The sequence below is a fragment of the Protopterus annectens genome, chromosome 15.part0 (assembly GCF_019279795.1).
Source record: "Protopterus annectens isolate FY-2018-M chromosome 15.part0, PAN1.0, whole genome shotgun sequence".
Taxonomy (NCBI): domain Eukaryota; kingdom Metazoa; phylum Chordata; order Ceratodontiformes; family Protopteridae; genus Protopterus; species Protopterus annectens.
Window position 1 is genome coordinate 7,355,124 of NC_056749.1, and position 19,707 is coordinate 7,374,830.

A 19,707-nucleotide genomic window follows, 5' to 3' on the forward strand; every position below is an offset into this window, starting at 1 on the left:
TACCAGAGTGTGCAGCTGGCAGGGAGTGATACACAAGGAACACACACCTTCATTAGTTTAGGAGATGACAAAACAGAATTATAAGCTGTGGCATGTACAAATGTGAGCAGCTGGCAGGGAGTGATACACAGGGAACACATGCCTTCATTAGTGTAAGAGATGACAGGACAGAATTACAAGCTGGGGCATGTACCAGTGTGTGCAGCTGGCAGGGAGACATACACAAGGAACACATGCCTTCATTAGTGTAGGAGATGACAGTACAGAATTACAAACTGTGGCATGTACTAGTGTGTGCAGCTGGCAGGGGGTGATACACAAGGATCGCATGCCATCATTAGTGTAGGAGATGACAGGACAGAATTCATGTACTAGTATGTGCAACTTGCAGGGAGTGATACACAAGGAACGCATGCCTTCATTAGTCTAGGAGATGGCAGTACAGAATTACAAGCTGTGGCATGTACTAGTGTGTACAGCTGGCAGGGAGTGATACACAAGGAACACATGCCTTCATAAGTGTAGGAGATGGCAGTACAGAGTTACAAGCTGTGGGTATGTACCAGTGTGTGCAGCTATCAAGACGACCATACACAAGGAACACATGCCTTCATTAGTGTAGGAGATGAAAGTACAGAATTACAAGCTGTGGCATTTATTAGTGTGTGCAGCTGGCAGGGACAGTTACACAAGCAACATGTGCCTTCATTAGTGTAGGAGATGACGGGACAGAATTACAAGCTGGGGCATGTACTAGTGTGTGCAGCCGGCAGGGAGTGATATACAAGGAACACATGCCTTCATTAATCTAGGAGATGGCAGTACAGAATTACAAGCTGTGGCATGTACTAGTGTGTACAGCTGGCAGGGAGTGATACACGAGGAACACATGCCTTCATTGGTGTAGGAGATGGCAGTACAGAATTACAAGCTGTGGCATGCAGTAGTGCGTGCAGCTGGAGGAGTGATACACAAGGAACACATGCCTTCATTAGTGTAGGAGATGATAGGACAGAAATACAAGCTGTGGCATGTACCAGTGTGTACAGCTGGCAGGGAGTGATGCACAAGGAACACATGCCTTCATTAGTGTAGGAGATGACAGGACAGAATTACAAGCTGTAGCATGTACCAATGTGTGCAGCTGGCAGGGAGTGATACACAAGAAACACATGCCTTCATTAGTCTAGGAGATGGCAGTACAGAATTACAAGCTGTGGCATGTACTAGTGTGTGCAGCTGGCAGAGAGTGATACACAAAAAATGCCTTCATTAGTGTAGGAGATGACAGTAAAGAATTGCAAGCTGTGGCATTTACTAATGTGTGCAGCTGGCAGGGGCATATAGAAAAGGAACACATGCCTTCATTAGTCTAGGAGATGGCAGTACAGAATTACAAGCTTTGGCAGGTACCACTGTGCACAGCTGGGAGCGAGTGACACACAAGGAACGCATGCCTTCATTAGTGTAGTAGATAGTACAGAATTACAAGCTGTGGGGATGTACCAGTGTGTGCAGCTAGCAAGAAGACCATACACAAGGAACACATGCCTTCATTAGTGTAGGAGATGAAAGTACAGAATTACAAGCTGTGGCATGTACTAGTGTGTGCAGCTGGCAGGGAGTGATACACAAGGAACACATGCCTTCATTAGTCTAGGAGATGACAGGACAGAATTACAAGCTGTGACATGTACCAGTGTGTGCAGCTGGCAGGGAGAGATACACAAGGAACACGTGCCTTCATTAGTGTAGGAGATGACAGTACAGAACTACAAGCAGTGGCTTGTTCCAGTGTGTGCAGCTGGCAGGGACAGATACAGAAGGAAAACATTCTTTGATTAGTCTAGGAGACGACAGTACAGAATTACAAGTTGTGGCATGTACCAGAGTGTGCAGCTGGCAGGGAGTGATACACAAGGAACACACACCTTCATTAGTTTAGGAGATGACAAAACAGAATTATAAGCTGTGGCATGTACAAATGTGAGCAGCTGGCAGGGAGCGATACACAGGGAACACATGCCTTCATTAGTGTAAGAGATGACAGGACAGAATTACAAGCTGGGGCATGTACTAGTGTGTGCAGCTGGTAGGGGGTGATACACAAGGATCGCATGCCATCATTAGTGTAGGAGATGACAGGAAAGAATTCATGTACTAGTATGTGCAACTTGCAGGGAGTGATACACAAGGAACGCATGCCTTCATTAGTCTAGGAGATGGCAGTACAGAATTACAAGCTGTGGCATGTACCAGTGTGTACAGCTGGCAGGGAGTGATACACAAGGAACACATGCCTTCATTAGTGTAGGAGATGGCAGTACAGAGTTACAAGCTGTGGCATGTACTAGTGTGTGCAGCTGGCAGGGAGTGATACACAAAAAAAACATGCCTTCATTAGTGTAGGAGATGACAGGACAGAATTACAAGCTGTGGGTATGTACCAGTGTGTGCAGCTATCAAGACGACCATACACAAGGAACACATGCCTTCATTAGTGTAGGAGATGAAAGTACAGAATTACAAGCTGTGGCATTTATTAGTGTGTGCAGCTGGCAGGGACAGTTACACAAGCAACACGTGCCTTCATTAGTGTAGGAGATGACAGGACAGAATTTCAAGCTGGGGCATGTACTAGTGTGTGCAGCCGGCAGGGAGTGATATACAAGGAACACATGCCTTCATTAATCTAGGAGATGGCAGTACAGAATTACAAGCTGTGGCATGTACTAGTGTGTACAGCTGGCAGGGAGTGATACACAAGGAACACATGCCTTCATTGGTGTAGGAGATGGCAGTACAGAATTACAAGCTGTGGCATGTACTAGTGTGTGCAGCTGGCAGGGAGTGATGCACAAAAAAACATGCCTTCATTAGTGTAGGAGATGACAGGACAGAATTACAAGCTGAGCCATGTACTAGTGTGTGCAGCCGGCAGTGAGTGATACACAAGGAACACATGCCTTCATTAGTCTAGGAGATGGCAGGACAGAATTACAAGCTGTGGCATGTACTAGTGTGTGCAGCTGGCAGGGAGTGATACACAAGGAACACATACCTTCATTAGTGCAGGAGATGGCAGTACAAAATTACAAGCTGTGGCATGTACTAGTTTGTGCAGCTGGCAGGTAGTGACACACAAGGAACACATGCCTTCATTAGTGTAGGAGATGGCAGTACAGAATTACAAGCTGTGGCATGTACTAGTGTGTGCAGCCGGCAGGGAGTGATATACAAGGAACACATGCCTTCATTAGTCTAGGAGATGACAGTACAGAATTACAAGCTGGGGCACTGACAAATGCCACAGCTTGTGATACATGTGTTAAGGAAACAGTCTTGCAGATGAGAGCTGTGAATCACTGATCTGAGGAGTGACTGTTTATGGCATCTCCTTACGTACCCCTTGTGTTGCTTTTTGGCACCTGTTTGGCAGGAGCAGCAGCAGTATTTGAAGCAGCGGTCCTTGCAGTCTGAGGAGCAGCAGATTTCACCTGCATGGCTGGAGCTGCTCTCTGTGGAACAGGATGTGCTGCTACCTACAATGTATTAAAAAAAAATTAGCAATATGCATAAACATATGCGACGTTAAATATATAAACTGTATCTCAAGTGTTCAAAACAACACTGTGTATGTGTTTACATTCTTGAATAAAATGTAAAAACAAGTTGTAGGAAGCTCCTAGACCCTCTTCTAGCACGCACTAAGGATAAGAGACCATGTATACTTCTTAGTTCATACTTACAGGAGATAGTTCAATAAAAACAGCAAAATGGCAAAGGATTCATAGAATCAATCAGAAAAATTGTTATGATCACAAATGCATCTGATAAGCTAGTATCACACTTTTAATAAATGCTGCTCAAAAAAGCAAAGACTTCAATTGGTTTTCATGCAGTATGAAGGAACAGTTGTTTAAACCAAAAGTTACTACAAATGGTGTGCTTCACTCAACTCACAGGCATAAATAATGATGTAGAGCATGGTACAGAGGCAATCTTCATGATTCTCTACAAGTTTAACAGCTCTGAAATTATATTTGCCTTATTTCACATAAGCAGCACCACCACTCTAACCCCGGAGCCTCTAAGTGGACAAGGCTCTGAAAAGCACCAGCAGAAGGCAGCTCTCTGCTCCCAGAAGTCATAACCTGCTTCATTTGCAGGCAGGGATCATCTGTCTGAGGCATAAAGGTGTGGAAGCTGCAGTCATTGAGCTCCTAGAGCTCAGGCTGGTGTATTTCCATGGGTGGGGATGCAACAGCCCATGTATCTGCCTGCCCCCAAGTAAAACACATTCAAATACAATAAAATGCCCCCTTCAGTATGTATCTTGCCAAGCACATACTGCAGATGGACAGATCACAGAGGCTCCTGACCAGAAAAATCCAGGGTTTCAAACACCTATCCAGTACAGATAGGCTAACAGCCCTGTCCATCTACTCAGTCTCGTACAGAATGCTCAGAGGTGACCTGTGTCTGGCATACAAGGTCATCTCAGACCCAGCCTTGATAGAGTTGTTGTATATCCATAAGTCAAACTCCACTTGTGCAACCTGCACACAAGGCCTCAACCTGGTCTGTGACATTAATAGAACTTGTTGGTGGGATAGATTTGCGTTCCAAAGACTCCCCCATCTGTGGAACAGACTCAGTCTACATGTCAACCAGAGTACCTCATTAGCCCCTCATTAAGAGGAACCTGGACGACTGGATAGAAAACAAAAAATACACCACTGGGATCCCAACTGTGTCCCTCTGCTAGATAGGGGAAACAACTGCTGATTATGTGGGAATATGGACAAAATTATTGGCTAGGCTTATAAGGCCTCCAGGCCAATAACCTAGTATCATCCTATGAACCTATAAAAGTCAGAGACGTAGCCATGCACCAGATCCTACCTCAGTCCCTTACAAGTCAGGGAGGGCTAGGAAACCATCTGGCACTCATTTCTGGTGCTCCCGTTTCCTTCCTGAACATGAGATATCATGCAGATGTGCTGCAGGAAACAAGGTTCAAAATCATTTGCCCTAAACTACAAACATGGACTACTTGCGTTCTGCAGAGCTGCACTAAAGTCATTAAAGTAACTAGCCCCATCCCCTCTGGAATCTCTTACTAGAGACATTACAGTAACTAGCCCCATCCCCACCTGACTCTCCTAGAGTTATTAATGTAACTAGCCCCATCCCCACCTGACTCTCCTTCTAGAGACATTACAGTAACTAGCCCCATCCTCACCGGACTCTCCTACTAGAGACAATAAGGTAACCAGTCCCATCCCCACCCGACTCTCCTACTAAGGCCATAAAGGTAACTAGCCCCATCTCCTCCCGACTCTCCTACTAGGGTAATTAACGTAACTAGCCCAATCCCCACCCAACTTTCCTTCTAGAGACATTACCGTCAATAGCTCCATCCCCATCCAACTCTCCTTCTAGAGACATTACAGTAACTAGCCCCATCGCAACCCGACTCTCCTTCTAGAGACATTACAGTAACTAGACCCATCACCATCCGACTCTCCTTCTAGAGACATTACAGTAACTAGCCCCATCCCCACCAGACTCTCCCACTAGAGACATTAACGTAACTAGTCTCATTCCCACCTGACTTCTACTACAGACATTACAGTAACTAGCCCCATCCCCACCTGACTCTCCTTCTAGAGACGTTATAGTAACTAGCCCCATCCCTACCTGACTCTCCTTCTTAAGACGTTATAGTAACTAGCCCCATCCCCACATGACTCTCCTTCTAGAGACATTACAGTAACTAGCCCCATCTCCACCTGACTCTCCTTCTAGAGACATTACAGTAACTAGCCCCATCACCACCCGACTCTCCTTCTAGAGACATTACAGTAACCAGCCCCATCCCCACCAGACTCTCCTACTAGAGACATTAACGTAACTATTCCCATCCCCACTTGATTTCTACTAGAGACATTACAGTAACTAGCCCCATCCCCACCAGACTCTCCTTCTAGAGACATTATAGTAACTAGCCCCATCCCACCTGACTCCCCTTCTAGAGTCATTAAGGTAACTAGCCCCATCCCCACCCGACTCTCCTTCTAGAGACGTTATAGTAACTGGCCCCATCCCCACCTGACTCTCCTTCTAGAGACATTACAGTAACTAGCCCCATCCCACCTGACTCTCCTTATAGAGTAATTAAGGTAACTAGCCCCATCCCCATCAGACTCTCCTTCTAGAGAGGTTATAGTAACTGGCCCCATCCCCACCTGACTCTCCTACTAGAGTCATTAACGTAACTATCCCAATCCCCACCCGGCTCTCCTTCTAGAGACATTACAGTAACTAGCCCCATCCCCACCTGACTCTCCTACTAGCGACAGTAAGGTAACTAGCCCGATCCCCCATCTGACTCTCCTTCTAGAGACATTACAGTAACTAGCCCCATCCCCACTCAACTCTCCTAGAGACATTACAGTAACTAATCCCATCTCCACCTGACTCCCCTACTATAACTAGACCAATCCCCATATGACTCTCCTACCACAGAGATGTTCAGGGGTATAAATGACAAATCCTGATGACAGAAAAAGACTCAAGTGCATGTGGTCTTCCAAGAAGGGGAATCCTATGCCAAGAATTTCCTAACCTTATATCAGTTCTTTGTCTAGGCTTGTTTCCATTTTGCTGTCTGAAAAGCCCCTCACTTACCTGTAGTTCACAATAAAGGTTCACCTCAGAGGCCTAGCGAACTAAAATTTCCTCTTTTTTTGTCTTTTAATAGGCTATCTTACATTTCATTACATATCCCTTGTGTTGCGTTAGCCACCTTTGCTAAACAACATAGATGCACATCATTAGATTTACTGTGGTCTTTCTGACTTCCAGTAAATTAGGGTTCTAAGACTTATTTCCCTAAGTTTACTTGCCCTCATAGTATGAGGACTATTTGGTTGATATCCAGTGCACCTGCTGACCCAGCACACTTTCTCACTGCCCTCAGTGATGTAAATTTCTGTCTAAACTTGCCCATCATGGATAAAGATACTCACTTGAGCTGGGCATGACCATGTGTGGGTGGGGCATTCAGTTGTGAATGAACCATACCTGAGGTTGGGCACCACTCACTATGGGTGGAGCACAGATTTTAACAAAGTGCTCATCTGACTACAGCACTGTCTTCTGTGAATGAAGTATACATTCTAGAGGATACCAACATGTGTTTTACTACTGAAGTACAGCCCTGATGAAGACTGGCCTATTGCAGACTGATGCAGAGTTGCTTAGTAACATAAATGTCATGAAACATAATACAGTGAGTACATATGCAAAGTCAGCAGAGCAGAGAACAAGGTTATAACTATTACATATACTAATGCACAGCTGCCTGAACTGAGTCTGGCAGACTAACAAGCATTAACTGCAACCCACAGGTTTCACAATCCAAGTATTATAGCTTTTATATATATATATATATATATATATATATATGTGTACCAAATGACTGCAAGACATTTACAAAGTCAGAAAAAGTGGTAGAAATATATGTATCAATTAGCACATTAGATGTGAAATTCTGAGGTGAGAGGGTTAGTGGGGCAAGTACAGTAAGGCAGCGAGTGCAATGATGCTGCTATGAGCATCAGCATCGACTAGTATGTCCTACCTAGCTGCATCTACACTTACTCCATGCAAACAGTCTTTGAGCAGTATCCAAATCTGGCAGAACTGAAGACCTTTGTGAAATCTGAGGGGAGAACATAATTCAGGAAGTACAAAACAACAGAGTCTTGTGATCATTTATGCCTTGCCAGTACTCAACTCCAGACTGAGCCTCATCCCTCAGGGAGGGCCAGGATACTCAAGCCAGATGTGAGTTTGTGAATAACTATCCAATTTTCCAGTTCCCGCCTGAGGGAAGATTAGGTTCATAGGTGTGTACAAGGCTAACGGCCCTGGAGCCTTTACAAGCCTAGCCCATAGGATTATCCTGGCATCGTGGCACCCTACGTTAGTTCCTAGTGTTTCTGTCAAGTAGAGCGACTGGAATGATCCCCAGGGTGAATTTTCTATACCCCATCCACTCATCAAGATTTGTCTTGAAGAGGGCCAGTGAGGGGCTCTGCTTGACATGTATGGGAAGTCTATTCCATAGCATGGGCAGTCTCTGGGTTATGAACCTGTCCTTCCAGCATGTTCTGCTGATTGTGGTAATGAGGTTGAGGTCTCTGGAGCATGTGATGTTGAGGGATTGACATTTCTTTAGATGTAGCATTTCCAACAGAGCTGGGTCAGACATGGCTTTGTAAGTCAAGCAGAGATCGCCTCTAAGTAAGCGATATGAGACAGAACAGTTGGAGTTTTTTTTAGTCTGTCCATATAGGACAAGTGTTTAAGGCCTAGGATCCTCTTTGTGAGGTACTTTTGCGGCCTCTCCAGTTGTTGCAGGTGTCGAGTGAGGTACATGCCAAATGAGGCATTGTACTTGATGACTGGCCTAATGAGGGAAGAGTAGAGGGAGACAATGACCTCTTTCTTCCCGGATGCAAAACTCCTTAGTAATGACATGTGCCACATAGGACTTTCTGACCACAGTGGCAATGTGGTGGTCAAAAGAGAGGATGCTGTCAACCTGTGTTCCTAGATCTCTTATAATGCCTTCTGTGTTTAGTGAGCTACCATCGATATGGTAATTCAAGGGAACCGGGTTTTTCCCAAGGGAGGTGACGACACATTTTTTTGGCATTGAGCTTAAGGCCATGGTTTTGACACCAGTTGTTAGTTTAATTGGCACCTTTCTGTAGGATGTCAACATCACTTGGGGAGTTAATAATAGCTCCCAACTTGCAATCGCCTGCGAACTTTGTCAGCCAGAGTCCCTTCATGTTGGCATGGACATGAGAGAAGTAGATAGCAAACAGGAGAGGATCCAGGACGAAACCCTGTGGGACTCCACTCGTGACTGGTCGACAGTCTGACTTGGAGTCAGCTACTTTCACACTGGGGGTTCTATCTGTAAGCCAGTTTGACACCCACCTAGTGATATAGGGGTTGATGCCTAGCTTAGTGAGTTTTTTTTAATGATTCCTGAGTGGGGGATGGTATCAAAGACCTTGGCCAAATCAAGGTAGGCTGTATGAACCACCTTGCCTTCATCCACAGCTCTGGTGACTGACTAAAAGAAGTCAATCAAATTGAGCAGGCATGATCTACCCTTCACAAAACCAAACTGTGTAGGATCCAGAGTTTGGAGAGTCCCTATATCCTTGTTTATTAGGTCCATGAAAATGTGTTCCATAGCTTTGCATATCAGACTTGTCAGGCTAATGGGGAGATAGTTCCCGGGGTCTGTAGTCGCTCCTCCCTTGTGGAGAGGGATGACTGGTAGCAGTGCACCATTCTATAGGGACAAAGCCTGAGGTGAGGCTATGATTGGACAGGACACACAGATGAGGTGCCAGTTTACTCTGTAGTTCATGTAGAACACAGCAAAGGATATTCTCAGGTCCCAGAGAAGCTGCATTCTTGGCCTTGGACAGTGCTGTTTTAACCTGTGCAGCAGTAATACTGGGTGCCTGGTAATCTACTGGTATTGTGATTGGTCCTTTGGGGGGGTAAAGTTAGCACTGAATCTGCTGGGCAGTATACTGGCAATATCTGTTGGCTTGGTATAAGAGGTACCACTGTGCAGTAGCTCACAGCAAATCTGGGTAGTGCCATGGAGATTCTTTAGATAACTATAGAAGGCCATGTGATTGTCTTTACTATCTGCTGCAATCCTGTTTTCAGACCTAGCTTTAGAGGAGTTGATGAGGGATCTCAACTTTTTGTTGAGGCTGATATGGGAGTTTTTCCAGTCTTGGGACTTCACCTTATTCTGCATCAGTTTCCTCCTTCTGTTGTAGAGTTTGTTTAGGGTAGGGGACCACCAGATTGGCTTTCTTTTTTTTATTGAGATGAGCGTCTTGGTTTTATTGGGTATGGCGAGATCCATGCATTTGTGTACATGTTCATACAGTGCACTGGTGTATGATTCGGTCATGCAACTGTTCTCCAATTGCATGGGTGCCATGAAGTTAACCACCTCTGTTTTTAGGAGCCGAAAGTTAGCTTTGGAGAGATTTTTCAAAGTGGTTACCTCGGGGGGGGGGGGGGTGGATTTCCAAGGTGATTAGTTTGTGGTATGATCTAACCAGGGAGGAGATGACTATTGATACAGAGCAACGGTCGCCCATGTTAGCAATGACCAGGTCAAGGACGTTGCTACCTCTAGTGGGGGTAAGAATGAGCTGGCCTAGGGCATTGGAATTAATGAATTCCAGAAAGTGTTGGGCAAGTGTATTGGTACATGAGCTTAATGTGCAGTGAGATTCTATTACGAGGGTGGAGGAGGTACTGGGTAATGAACCTGTCCCTCCAGTTTGCTTTATCTACTGGTGAAGATTTAAATCCCTTCCCTGATACTTGTGCAACAATCTGATTTGTGGAGAAACACAAGATCCTGGACCACTGGGTCCCTCTAGGACCCAGGAAGGGAAGAGAGATGCCACCATGTCTATAACAGAATGTCAGAAGGGACAGTGCTTCCAGTCTTTTCTGGTGGTTTAGAATCTTTAAACCTGTGACCTTCTTAGTTGGGATCTTTTTAGTTTTTTGATAGGTTTATTAAAATACATCCCAATAGGGGAATGTAAATAATCATTATAAACAAACAATGATCTACTTTGATTTGAAAGCTATCCCCTTGGTGATCAGTTGTGCTAAGTAGGACTTACATGATGACCAAAGGAGAAGGGATTATCTGCCCGATTTCCGATGTCTCTACGAGCATTCTTATTTTGGAGTGTGGTATTGTTTACATTGTACACTGGGATGAGGGATGATTTACCAAATGCTACTGTATTACACTGTCTGGCATTTAGTGCAAGTCCATTTTAACACATCAGGTATACACGAATGTAAGTTCTTGTTACAGGGACTGGGTATCAGACGGTGACTTGACAATGGCTCCAAATTTGCAGTCTTTTACAGCTATAAATTGAATGACTGTATAGCTTAGTTGATGCAGGTTTATCAGCTTTAGAATACCATCTCTAAGCTAAGTTATGGATGTGTTTTTTGTGATGTTGTCTTTGTGTTACAATTTATCAATAATGAGCTGCTGAATTGTTTAATTACTTGATTTTGTAATTAATTGATTCAATTAATTGAATTGGTTTTGGTATAAAAGATCCGATTGAATTGTATATAGTAGATCTGAAGAAGCGTGGTTTGTTAACGCGAAAGCGCTCATCGTTTTTCCAGTTTGTTCAACAATAAACAACTTTCTTTTTTCATCGTGGTGATTTGCCTCTAATTTATCCTATTTTTTTATACTTCCTTTGTCAAATCCATACGCAGTCCGGTCAAGTCAGCCATGTAGTTCAGTACTCACAGAGTAAAGGTCAACGAAGCATGCACACATTTCACAAATATCTCTATAGCCCTAGACGGTCTACTCCAGTGAAAGACAGAAGCATGCTCCTCAGGGAGCTCCTTTTTAGTGACAAGCACCACCACAATAATATCATCTGCAGGTCTCTTATTCCAAAGTGTGCTGGTCCTGTGGAGAGACTAACATTTTATCAAGCTTGGAAGGAACTCGTTTTACTACACCCACTTCCTTTCAAGCCTACTAGAACACTAAATCAACTAAACTGTCCACTGGAGGCACCACCCAAGGTGTAGATGAGTCTTCCAATAAACATTCTTCTCCAGGGAAGGGGCATTATTGGACCAATCTCCACTCAGCCCAAGTAATTTTGAGTTCTCCATAGAAGATACCTTTCAGGGGAGATCCTGGGGACCCTGCTTCTTCCTCAAGCTCAATATCTTCTGTGATGGACTCCAGGGGAAAACCCAATGCCTCTTTTTACATGTGTGCTGCCTATGCTCCTCCATAGGGGAGGAAAGATGAGGAAGTATCAGAAGTGGTAGGGAAACTTCGTACCTAATTTAGCTTCATGCTGGTCAGTGCAAAATGTCCCACGGATAGATGATTAAGTACCAACCCCCTGAAAATGCAGGGGTTTGAAGTGTATCCAAGAAAGTACAAGTCACCCCCTCTTTCAAGTTGGAAAGGATGTCTTCAAAAGCCTCAAATGCAGAAGCACGTCACAAGGACCTGCCAGGTCCAGAAACCAGGACACAGCCCAGTCAGTATTGGAGGCAGAGGTCTGTGTGGAGCTGACGAGCCCACAGAAGCAGACAAGGCTCCAAAAACTTCAGAGTCAACACCTAGCCTGGAGCCTTAATGCCAACCTTCTTGCTTCAAGAACTACTCAGATCTCATGTGGTTGGAATCAACAGGGTCAAAGAAATTATCAGAATTGATGACATCCAGGTCATCTGCTCCAATAGGAGGATTATGTAGGAAACATTCTTATACACATTCACCAGATATGACATGTGGATCAGAAAAGGAGAAGTGACAATGGAAGTCGATGGGCAAGGTCTTGCCACCCCTCGGGTAGGGTGCTATTTAGTTACATCCTCCCATTCATAGCTTTGGGATTCTACCCAAATGTAATGACTGCAACAGTGAAACACAAAGAACATAGTACAGTTGTGTACACTTACCATAAATGTAGATGTTCGAGTGTATTCACTGTTGCAGTCCAGGTTATCCACCCGCCATCCCCCTTTTCTATAACTTCTCTTTCCTTCACTATATTCGAAAGCCTTTGTGGTGTATTTGCTTTTAGATGAAGGTAAAGTTTATGTTGCTACAAGTGCATTTACATATATATTGCTGTTTGTTTATATATAATTTTGCTCCCCATTTGGGGGGGCACCTGACATCTGGGGCAAGAAAAACTGAATAAAATGGTGTCGGCTGCATGTTTTATAACCCTGATGACCTGACGTCATGGAAGAAGAGACAGCAACCGACGCAGGACCCAAGACTTTGTTATTCAGGCCGACTGAGGGCAACCTGCCAGCAGATTACCCAAATGTAATGACTGCAACAGTGAAACATGAAGAACATATACACACTAAGGTTATGGATTACCAACAAATTTACCGTAGAAAATTTAACTCTGATAACAACACCCAATGGAGCAATGGACACCCAAATTAAAGAGAAACCAGTGGAGCAGGAAGCATCTAATTACTTAACATATGAAAATATTTTGGAGCCTCCCACAGGAAATTAGTACAAAGGTTCAGCTGGAGCTACACAGCAAGGGAAAAAAAACAGGAAACTGTGGCAACTCTGACACAGTTAATATCGTGGAGTGATAGGACAGTGAGTTCCCATATGAAAGAGCAACAAATGACACAGGGTGAAACTGAAGAGAACATGGCACATGAAAAAGCTCTGGAAATTTCTATAGAATGCCCACAGGAAATGGCGAACAAAAATGTGCCCTCATTTTAGAAGAAAATGATCTACAAGACGAGTTGCTTGATTTAATAGAGATGGATCACTGAAAGAAATAGACTGCAGAAGGTCAATTAAACCCAAAAAGTTATAAGTTCGATAAAACAAATGAACACAGTAATTAGGACTCTCCGTAGAGATCTAGGTGATATAACAGAAGTAATCAGGATACATTATTGTGTAGGTACATTAATAACTGATAAAGTTCTACTACAAGAACACAGGGTAGTGAAGGAAAGAAAGGGGAAAAATCGAATATCATCATGGAATTATCGAATAGAGAAAACTATACAGGAATTAAGACAAGAAGTGTCGCTGTTAGAAGATTATAAAAGAGGGAAGAGATCAACGAAAATACTCAGACTGATGTGATAAAAGCAATGCACAGTATTACAACGGATCAGGATCTATCATGCACTATCGCAAATAATACACTGAAAATAGCACAGGCAGAAAAAACTTAGAAGATGCACAGATAAATATAAAGAAAAAGTACAGAATAAGCAATCTGCTTTTACTATATTTGTGTTTCTTCCTACTTTATTACTAGGGGCATTGACTACAACTCTGAATTGAGATATATAACAATACGTATACTTTTCTGTGCATTTTAAGTGCTTTTTTTGATTGTATCTGCTTTATTTTCTGAAAAAAATATATACTTGTTTCCCGCCTTTCTAAGCTAGTACAGTCCAGTTTTCAGGTTAAGTGCTGACTTCTGGGCTGTGTTACAAATCTCTTTGTTTGCCCATACCTTACTTGGACAGAAGGAAGTTTCTCTGTTCACCTGTGAGAGAGGGGAGCTTTGACCAGCCTATCTGTCCCTGGAGGAGTGGTTCCAGCCTGGAAGTTAGTAGTTTGTGGGCCATTTTGGGCTAATTTCTCTCTCTTTCATTTCCCTGCTGTAAAAACTGCATTTGCACGGTTTTGCACAGCAGTCAGCACCGGTTAGCTAGGGTATAACTATTCCTGGCTCCACAAAGTCTCCTCTTCAATTTTCCCCTTGGAACTAGACAAACTTTCCACTTAAACACTCAAGCCATTCATTTCTCAGCCAGGCACTTGCTGAAAACTCATAGCAAGCACTTATAAACCCTAGCAGTAGACCCTCCTATACTGTACAGAAGGACAAGGCTCTAATTCAACCTTACCAGCTATTTAGTAAAACAGTTCATTGTACCTATCCAGGCATGTCCAAAGGGCAGTTTCAGGCGTACTCTCCAGTCCAACTGGTGAATCTGGCATTTTGAGGCAATGTTACAACTGCCTCATGTACAGAGACAACCCTCTCCTCCTACCACCAAACACTAATACATGTGACAGATGCAATTATACAGCCATACTGGAGACTAAGCTCTCTCAACCCAAGGCTGGATCACACAGTCAAGAAGAGAAGGGAAATACTTGCATCACATCACCAGTCTTACATAGACCCATTAAACCAGCACCGGCAAAAAACACACAAATACTGAAAAACATACTCAGAGGCTCTAAATAAAAATTTGCAAAAGCAACCGAGACCTCCAAAGCAGACATCCACGCAACCTCCACCCCCCAACACAAATCATGAAACATACTTCACAAAACCAGTGTGCCATGCAATCACAGCCCTTAAGGCACAATAACATACCCAACATACTAGTAATAGGTGACTCTATAGTCAGGCACACTGACGTCCCACTCACTAGGCTGAATAAGGAGATGGTTACTGTTAGCTGCCTGTCGGGTGCCAGGATCCGCCACATAAAACAAGCACTCAAGTCACTCCAAAACAAGTAGAAATACGACTCTGTCATTATCCATGTTGGTGTGAATGACGTGAGCTGTACCTCCCTGGACTACATGAAGAGAGACATGGAAGCGGTTCTCTGCTCTTGTAGCCCAAGCCGGTATGATCCTGACCCTGAGTAGCATTCTGCCCTCGCCAAGAATGATACCCCTGTATAAAGAAAACATTATCAATTTCAACAATTGGATAAGTTTGTGGTGTCATTCAAAGGGGATCCAGTGTCTGTCCGCCTGGGATGACATGCTCGACAAGCCACGCAGCTTCGCTAGAGACGGCTTGCACCTGTCACCCTTAGGCTTTCGAATACTGGCCAAGGCTCTTGCCAACCCCATAGTGCCTTTTTGAGTCAAGGCTCAAAAGACAAACCCACCAACATAAATAGCACAAGTAACAAAAAACTGAGAGTAATGCTACTCAATGCCAGAAGTCTAAACCTCATCATGCACGTACTCAAGGCACTCCTCAGTATGGAGAAAATCGATATATGTGCAGTAACAGAAAACCTAGTTTAAGGCTCCAGAGAGCACCCCAGCACTACCAGGCTACAACTCCTACCATACATTTCGGCCACAGAACCCAGACCGAAATACAAAAGGCGGGGGCGTATCCATATTCATCAAGGATACCCACACCTCCAGGTTAGTGGCACAGCACGATGCTTCAGAGATCATCCACATGCAACTAACAACGGGCAAAACTGCAATTCAAACTGCAGCTTACTACAGATCACCCACCATGTCCCAAGACCCCCATTCAGCATTTCTGGAAACAATGGGAAATATAAAGGTCCTACCAAACACCCTAATATTGGGTGATTTTTATTACCCAAACATTAACTGGGTGAACTACTCAAGTACTAACTCCCTTGCCCAACATTTCCTAGAATTTATAAACTCAAATGCTCTGGATCAACTGGTCAACACTCCCACCAGAGGTGACAATATATTGGACCTGATCATCACCAACATGGGTGATCGGTGCTCCACACCGGAGGTCAACCCCTCGCTGATTAGATCTGACCATAAACAAATCACTTTGGATATCCACATTCCACCCCCCGGACAAGGAAACCACCGTGAAAAACTTTTTAAAAGCAAACTTCATGTTACTTAAGACCAAGATGGAAAGTTTCAAAGCCCTCATGCTAAAGGATAATGTTGTCAAAGCTGCAAAATCCTTTACGAATGCATTCTACAGGCACACACAAGAATGCATGGATCGTGCTATCCCAAGCAAAACCAAGACTCACTCCTCCAAATAAAGGAAACCAGTCTGGTGGACTCCTGCCATAAACAAGCTATACAATAGGAGGAACCTAGTACAGAAAAAGAGTAAAATCCCAAGAAGGGATGACATCCCTGATCAGTATCAGCAAGAAACTACGATCCCTCATAAAATCATCCAAGGCGAGTTTCGAAAGAAAAACTGCCAAGGACTCCAAAGATAACCACAAAGCATTCTTTAGCTATGTCAAGAATCTAAGTGGCAATGCTCAGATCTGCTCTGAGTTAGTGCAGAATGGTACAAAATACACTGAACCGCCCGATATTGCCAACATCCTGGCAGACGGGTTCAGTGCAAACTTCACCCCCCTCTCACCCCCAAAAGGGCCCATAACCATACCAGAAGAATGTAGAGCCCCTGAAATCATAGACACTCAGGTTAAAACAGCCCTCTCCAAAGCCAAAAACAGCATCAGTGGGACCGGATGGCATCCCAGGCTGCGTCCTACATGAGCTCAAAGAGGAACTAACCCTTCACCTAAACACACTGTTCAATCTCAGCCTCTCCACAGGTCACGTACCTATAGAGTGGCGTACAGCAACAGTTATTCCTCTCCACAAAGGTGGAGCCACAACAGACCCCAGCAACTATCGCCTTATAAGCCTGACTAGCTAGGTCTGCAAGGCTATGGAGCGCATCATCATGGAACTCATTAACAGAGACATTGCGAACCTCCAAACACTGTACCCTACCCAGTTCGGTTTTGTTAAGGGCAGATCATACCTCCTAAACCAGGTGGACTTCTTTGAGACAGTTACCAAGGCTATAGATGAGGGAAAGGTGGTACACACAGCCTACCTAGACCTCGCAAAGCCCTTCAACGCCATTCCCCATTCTGGTATTATAGACAAGCTCACCAGCCTGAACATAAACCCCTACATCACAAGATGGGTTGCCAACTGGCTCACGAACAGAACCCACATGCTAAGAGTTGTGGGAGCTAGGCCTGACTCTAAACCGGTTACAAGTGGTGCTCCCCAGGGCTCAGTCCTAGGACCTCTCCTGTTTGGCATATACTTCTCAGAGGTACAGGTAAGCACAGGAGGACTATGGCTGACCAAGTTCGCAGACAACTGCAAACTAGGGGCAATAATTGACTCTCCGGCTGACACAGACATCCTCCAAAAGGGTCTCACTGAGACGGATACCTGGTGTCAAAATCATGGCCTCAAGCTAAATGCCAAAAAGTGCATAGTCATCCCCTTTGGAAAAAAAAAAAAAGTACCCACAAACTACCACATAGGTGGTAGTCCCCTAAATACGGAAGACGTAATAAGGGATCTGGGGACCCAAGTAGATAGTAATCTCTCCTTTGATAATCACATTGCCAAACTGGTTAGAAAATCCTTCTACATGGCCTACCTTATCACAAAAGGGTTCGAATCCAGATCAAACAGGTTATTGTGCCCCTCTACTCATCGCTCATCAGACCCATCATAGAGTACAACGCCCCATTTGGGATGCATCTTACAAGACACCTGCAACATCTAGAAAGACCACAGAAGTACCTCACCAAGAGGATCACTGGCCTCAAACAGATGCCCTATGCAGCTCGACTGAAGAAACTTCAGCTGTACTCGGTTGCATACCGCCTACTCAGAGGTGATTTCTGCCTGACATACACGGCCATGTCCAACCCAGAACTGATGGACATGCTCCACCTAAAGAAAAGATCATCACCTCGAGCCACACGCTTTAGGGTTCTAAACCTCACCACAATAGTAAACAGGATGTGCTGGAGGGACAGATTTCTGTCCCAGAGACTTCCCATGTTTTGGAACAAGATTCCAATCCACATTAGGCAGAGCTCCTCGCTAACACTCTTCAAGAGAAACCTTGACGAGTGGATGGGAAACAGAAAGTTTACCCCGGGGATCACTTCAGTGGCTCTGCTGGGCAGAGGCACAAGGAACTAATCTAAGGGGGCTGTGAAAGCCAACACATTCTAGCTAGGCTTATAAATGCCTTCGGGCAGACAGCCTAGTACCTACCTATGAAACTATTTATCGATGAGCCAAAAAAGTTTTACAGAGAATTGGGAAACATGGTAAAAGGAATTGAAACACCACCAAAAAAAGAAGAAATAGAAGAATTTTGGAAAAATATCTATGAAGATCCTGTGGAACATAACAAATATACTAAATGGAGAGAAATAGTAAAACAAAGAATAAGAAGTTTAAATGTACAGGATATGAAATGGGATGAAGTAATGATAAGACAAATTGAAACAAAGTTAAGAAAAGCCGAAAAGCCTCCAGTTGGAAAACCCCAGGCCCAGCTGCAGTACCTAACTTCTGGTTAAAAGTATTAACATATTTACAAGATTTAGCCATGAGTAAGAACTATTTATATGCGCACCCCGAACAGACACCAGACTGCCTAACAACAGGAAAAACAACACTTCTACTTAAGAGTAAACCTGCGAGCTACCCTAAAAACAATAGACCAATAACTTGCCTTCCGATGACGTAGAAACTATACAATGGAATTGTTGCTGACAGAGTTTATAGTCATTTAGAAGAAAACTCAATTATGGCAATAGCATAAAAGTGTAACAAAAGAAAGTCAAATGGAACAAAGGATCTTTTGCTGTTGAAGTCATAGTGGAGAACTGCAAAAAGAGGAAGAATCAGAGTATGGCATGGATAGACTATAAATAAGAATTTGACAGTATCCCACATTCATGGATAACAGAGTGCTTAAAAATGTATAAGATACACCCCTACAATGATCAACCACATCACAGCGACCATGAAACAGTGGCAAACCACTCTGCAGTTAAGCCATGATAAAGGACAAAAAAGAAGTTATGTACTTACCATAACACTCCATGTGAATTGTTCATCTCGCCTTCATTCTTTACTGATGGGTTCGGTGCCGATCCCTTGGCTCCGATACAGCCAATTGCAAAATAGCTCGAGACCAAGTCCCTATCCCATGATGCACCTGTGAATTACCTCAGATCTTGTTTGCTGCATATACTAATACCATATGTCATTGTTACACTTCCAGAGAAAAGGAAGAGAAGAGGTTTGAGTAACCAGGATGGATCCAGTATCTCAGTCATCTATCAGCACAGGAGGGAGTAGGATGGAGGGACGTAGGAATGAAGGTGATATGAACAACTCACATGGAACTTTATGGTAAGTACATAACTACTTTATTTGAAGTTGTTCAATCTCACCGTTCATTCCTTACTGATGGGTAGCGTCCCAAGCACCATCAATCT

At 44.0% G+C, this 19,707-nt stretch overlaps 1 protein-coding gene across 1 annotated transcript in view; it reads right to left on the reverse strand.

Annotated features, from left to right (window-relative positions):
- The window catches only part of CC2D1A (coiled-coil and C2 domain containing 1A), a 3,016,164-nt gene that overhangs the window by 1,910,007 nt on the left and 1,086,450 nt on the right, over window positions 1-19,707 (reverse strand). Inside the window, exon 14 of the mRNA XM_044057686.1 lies at window positions 3,407-3,542. Within this exon, the coding sequence (XP_043913621.1) occupies window positions 3,407-3,542 (136 nt within the window). The remainder of the gene's footprint in view (window positions 1-3,406; window positions 3,543-19,707) is intronic.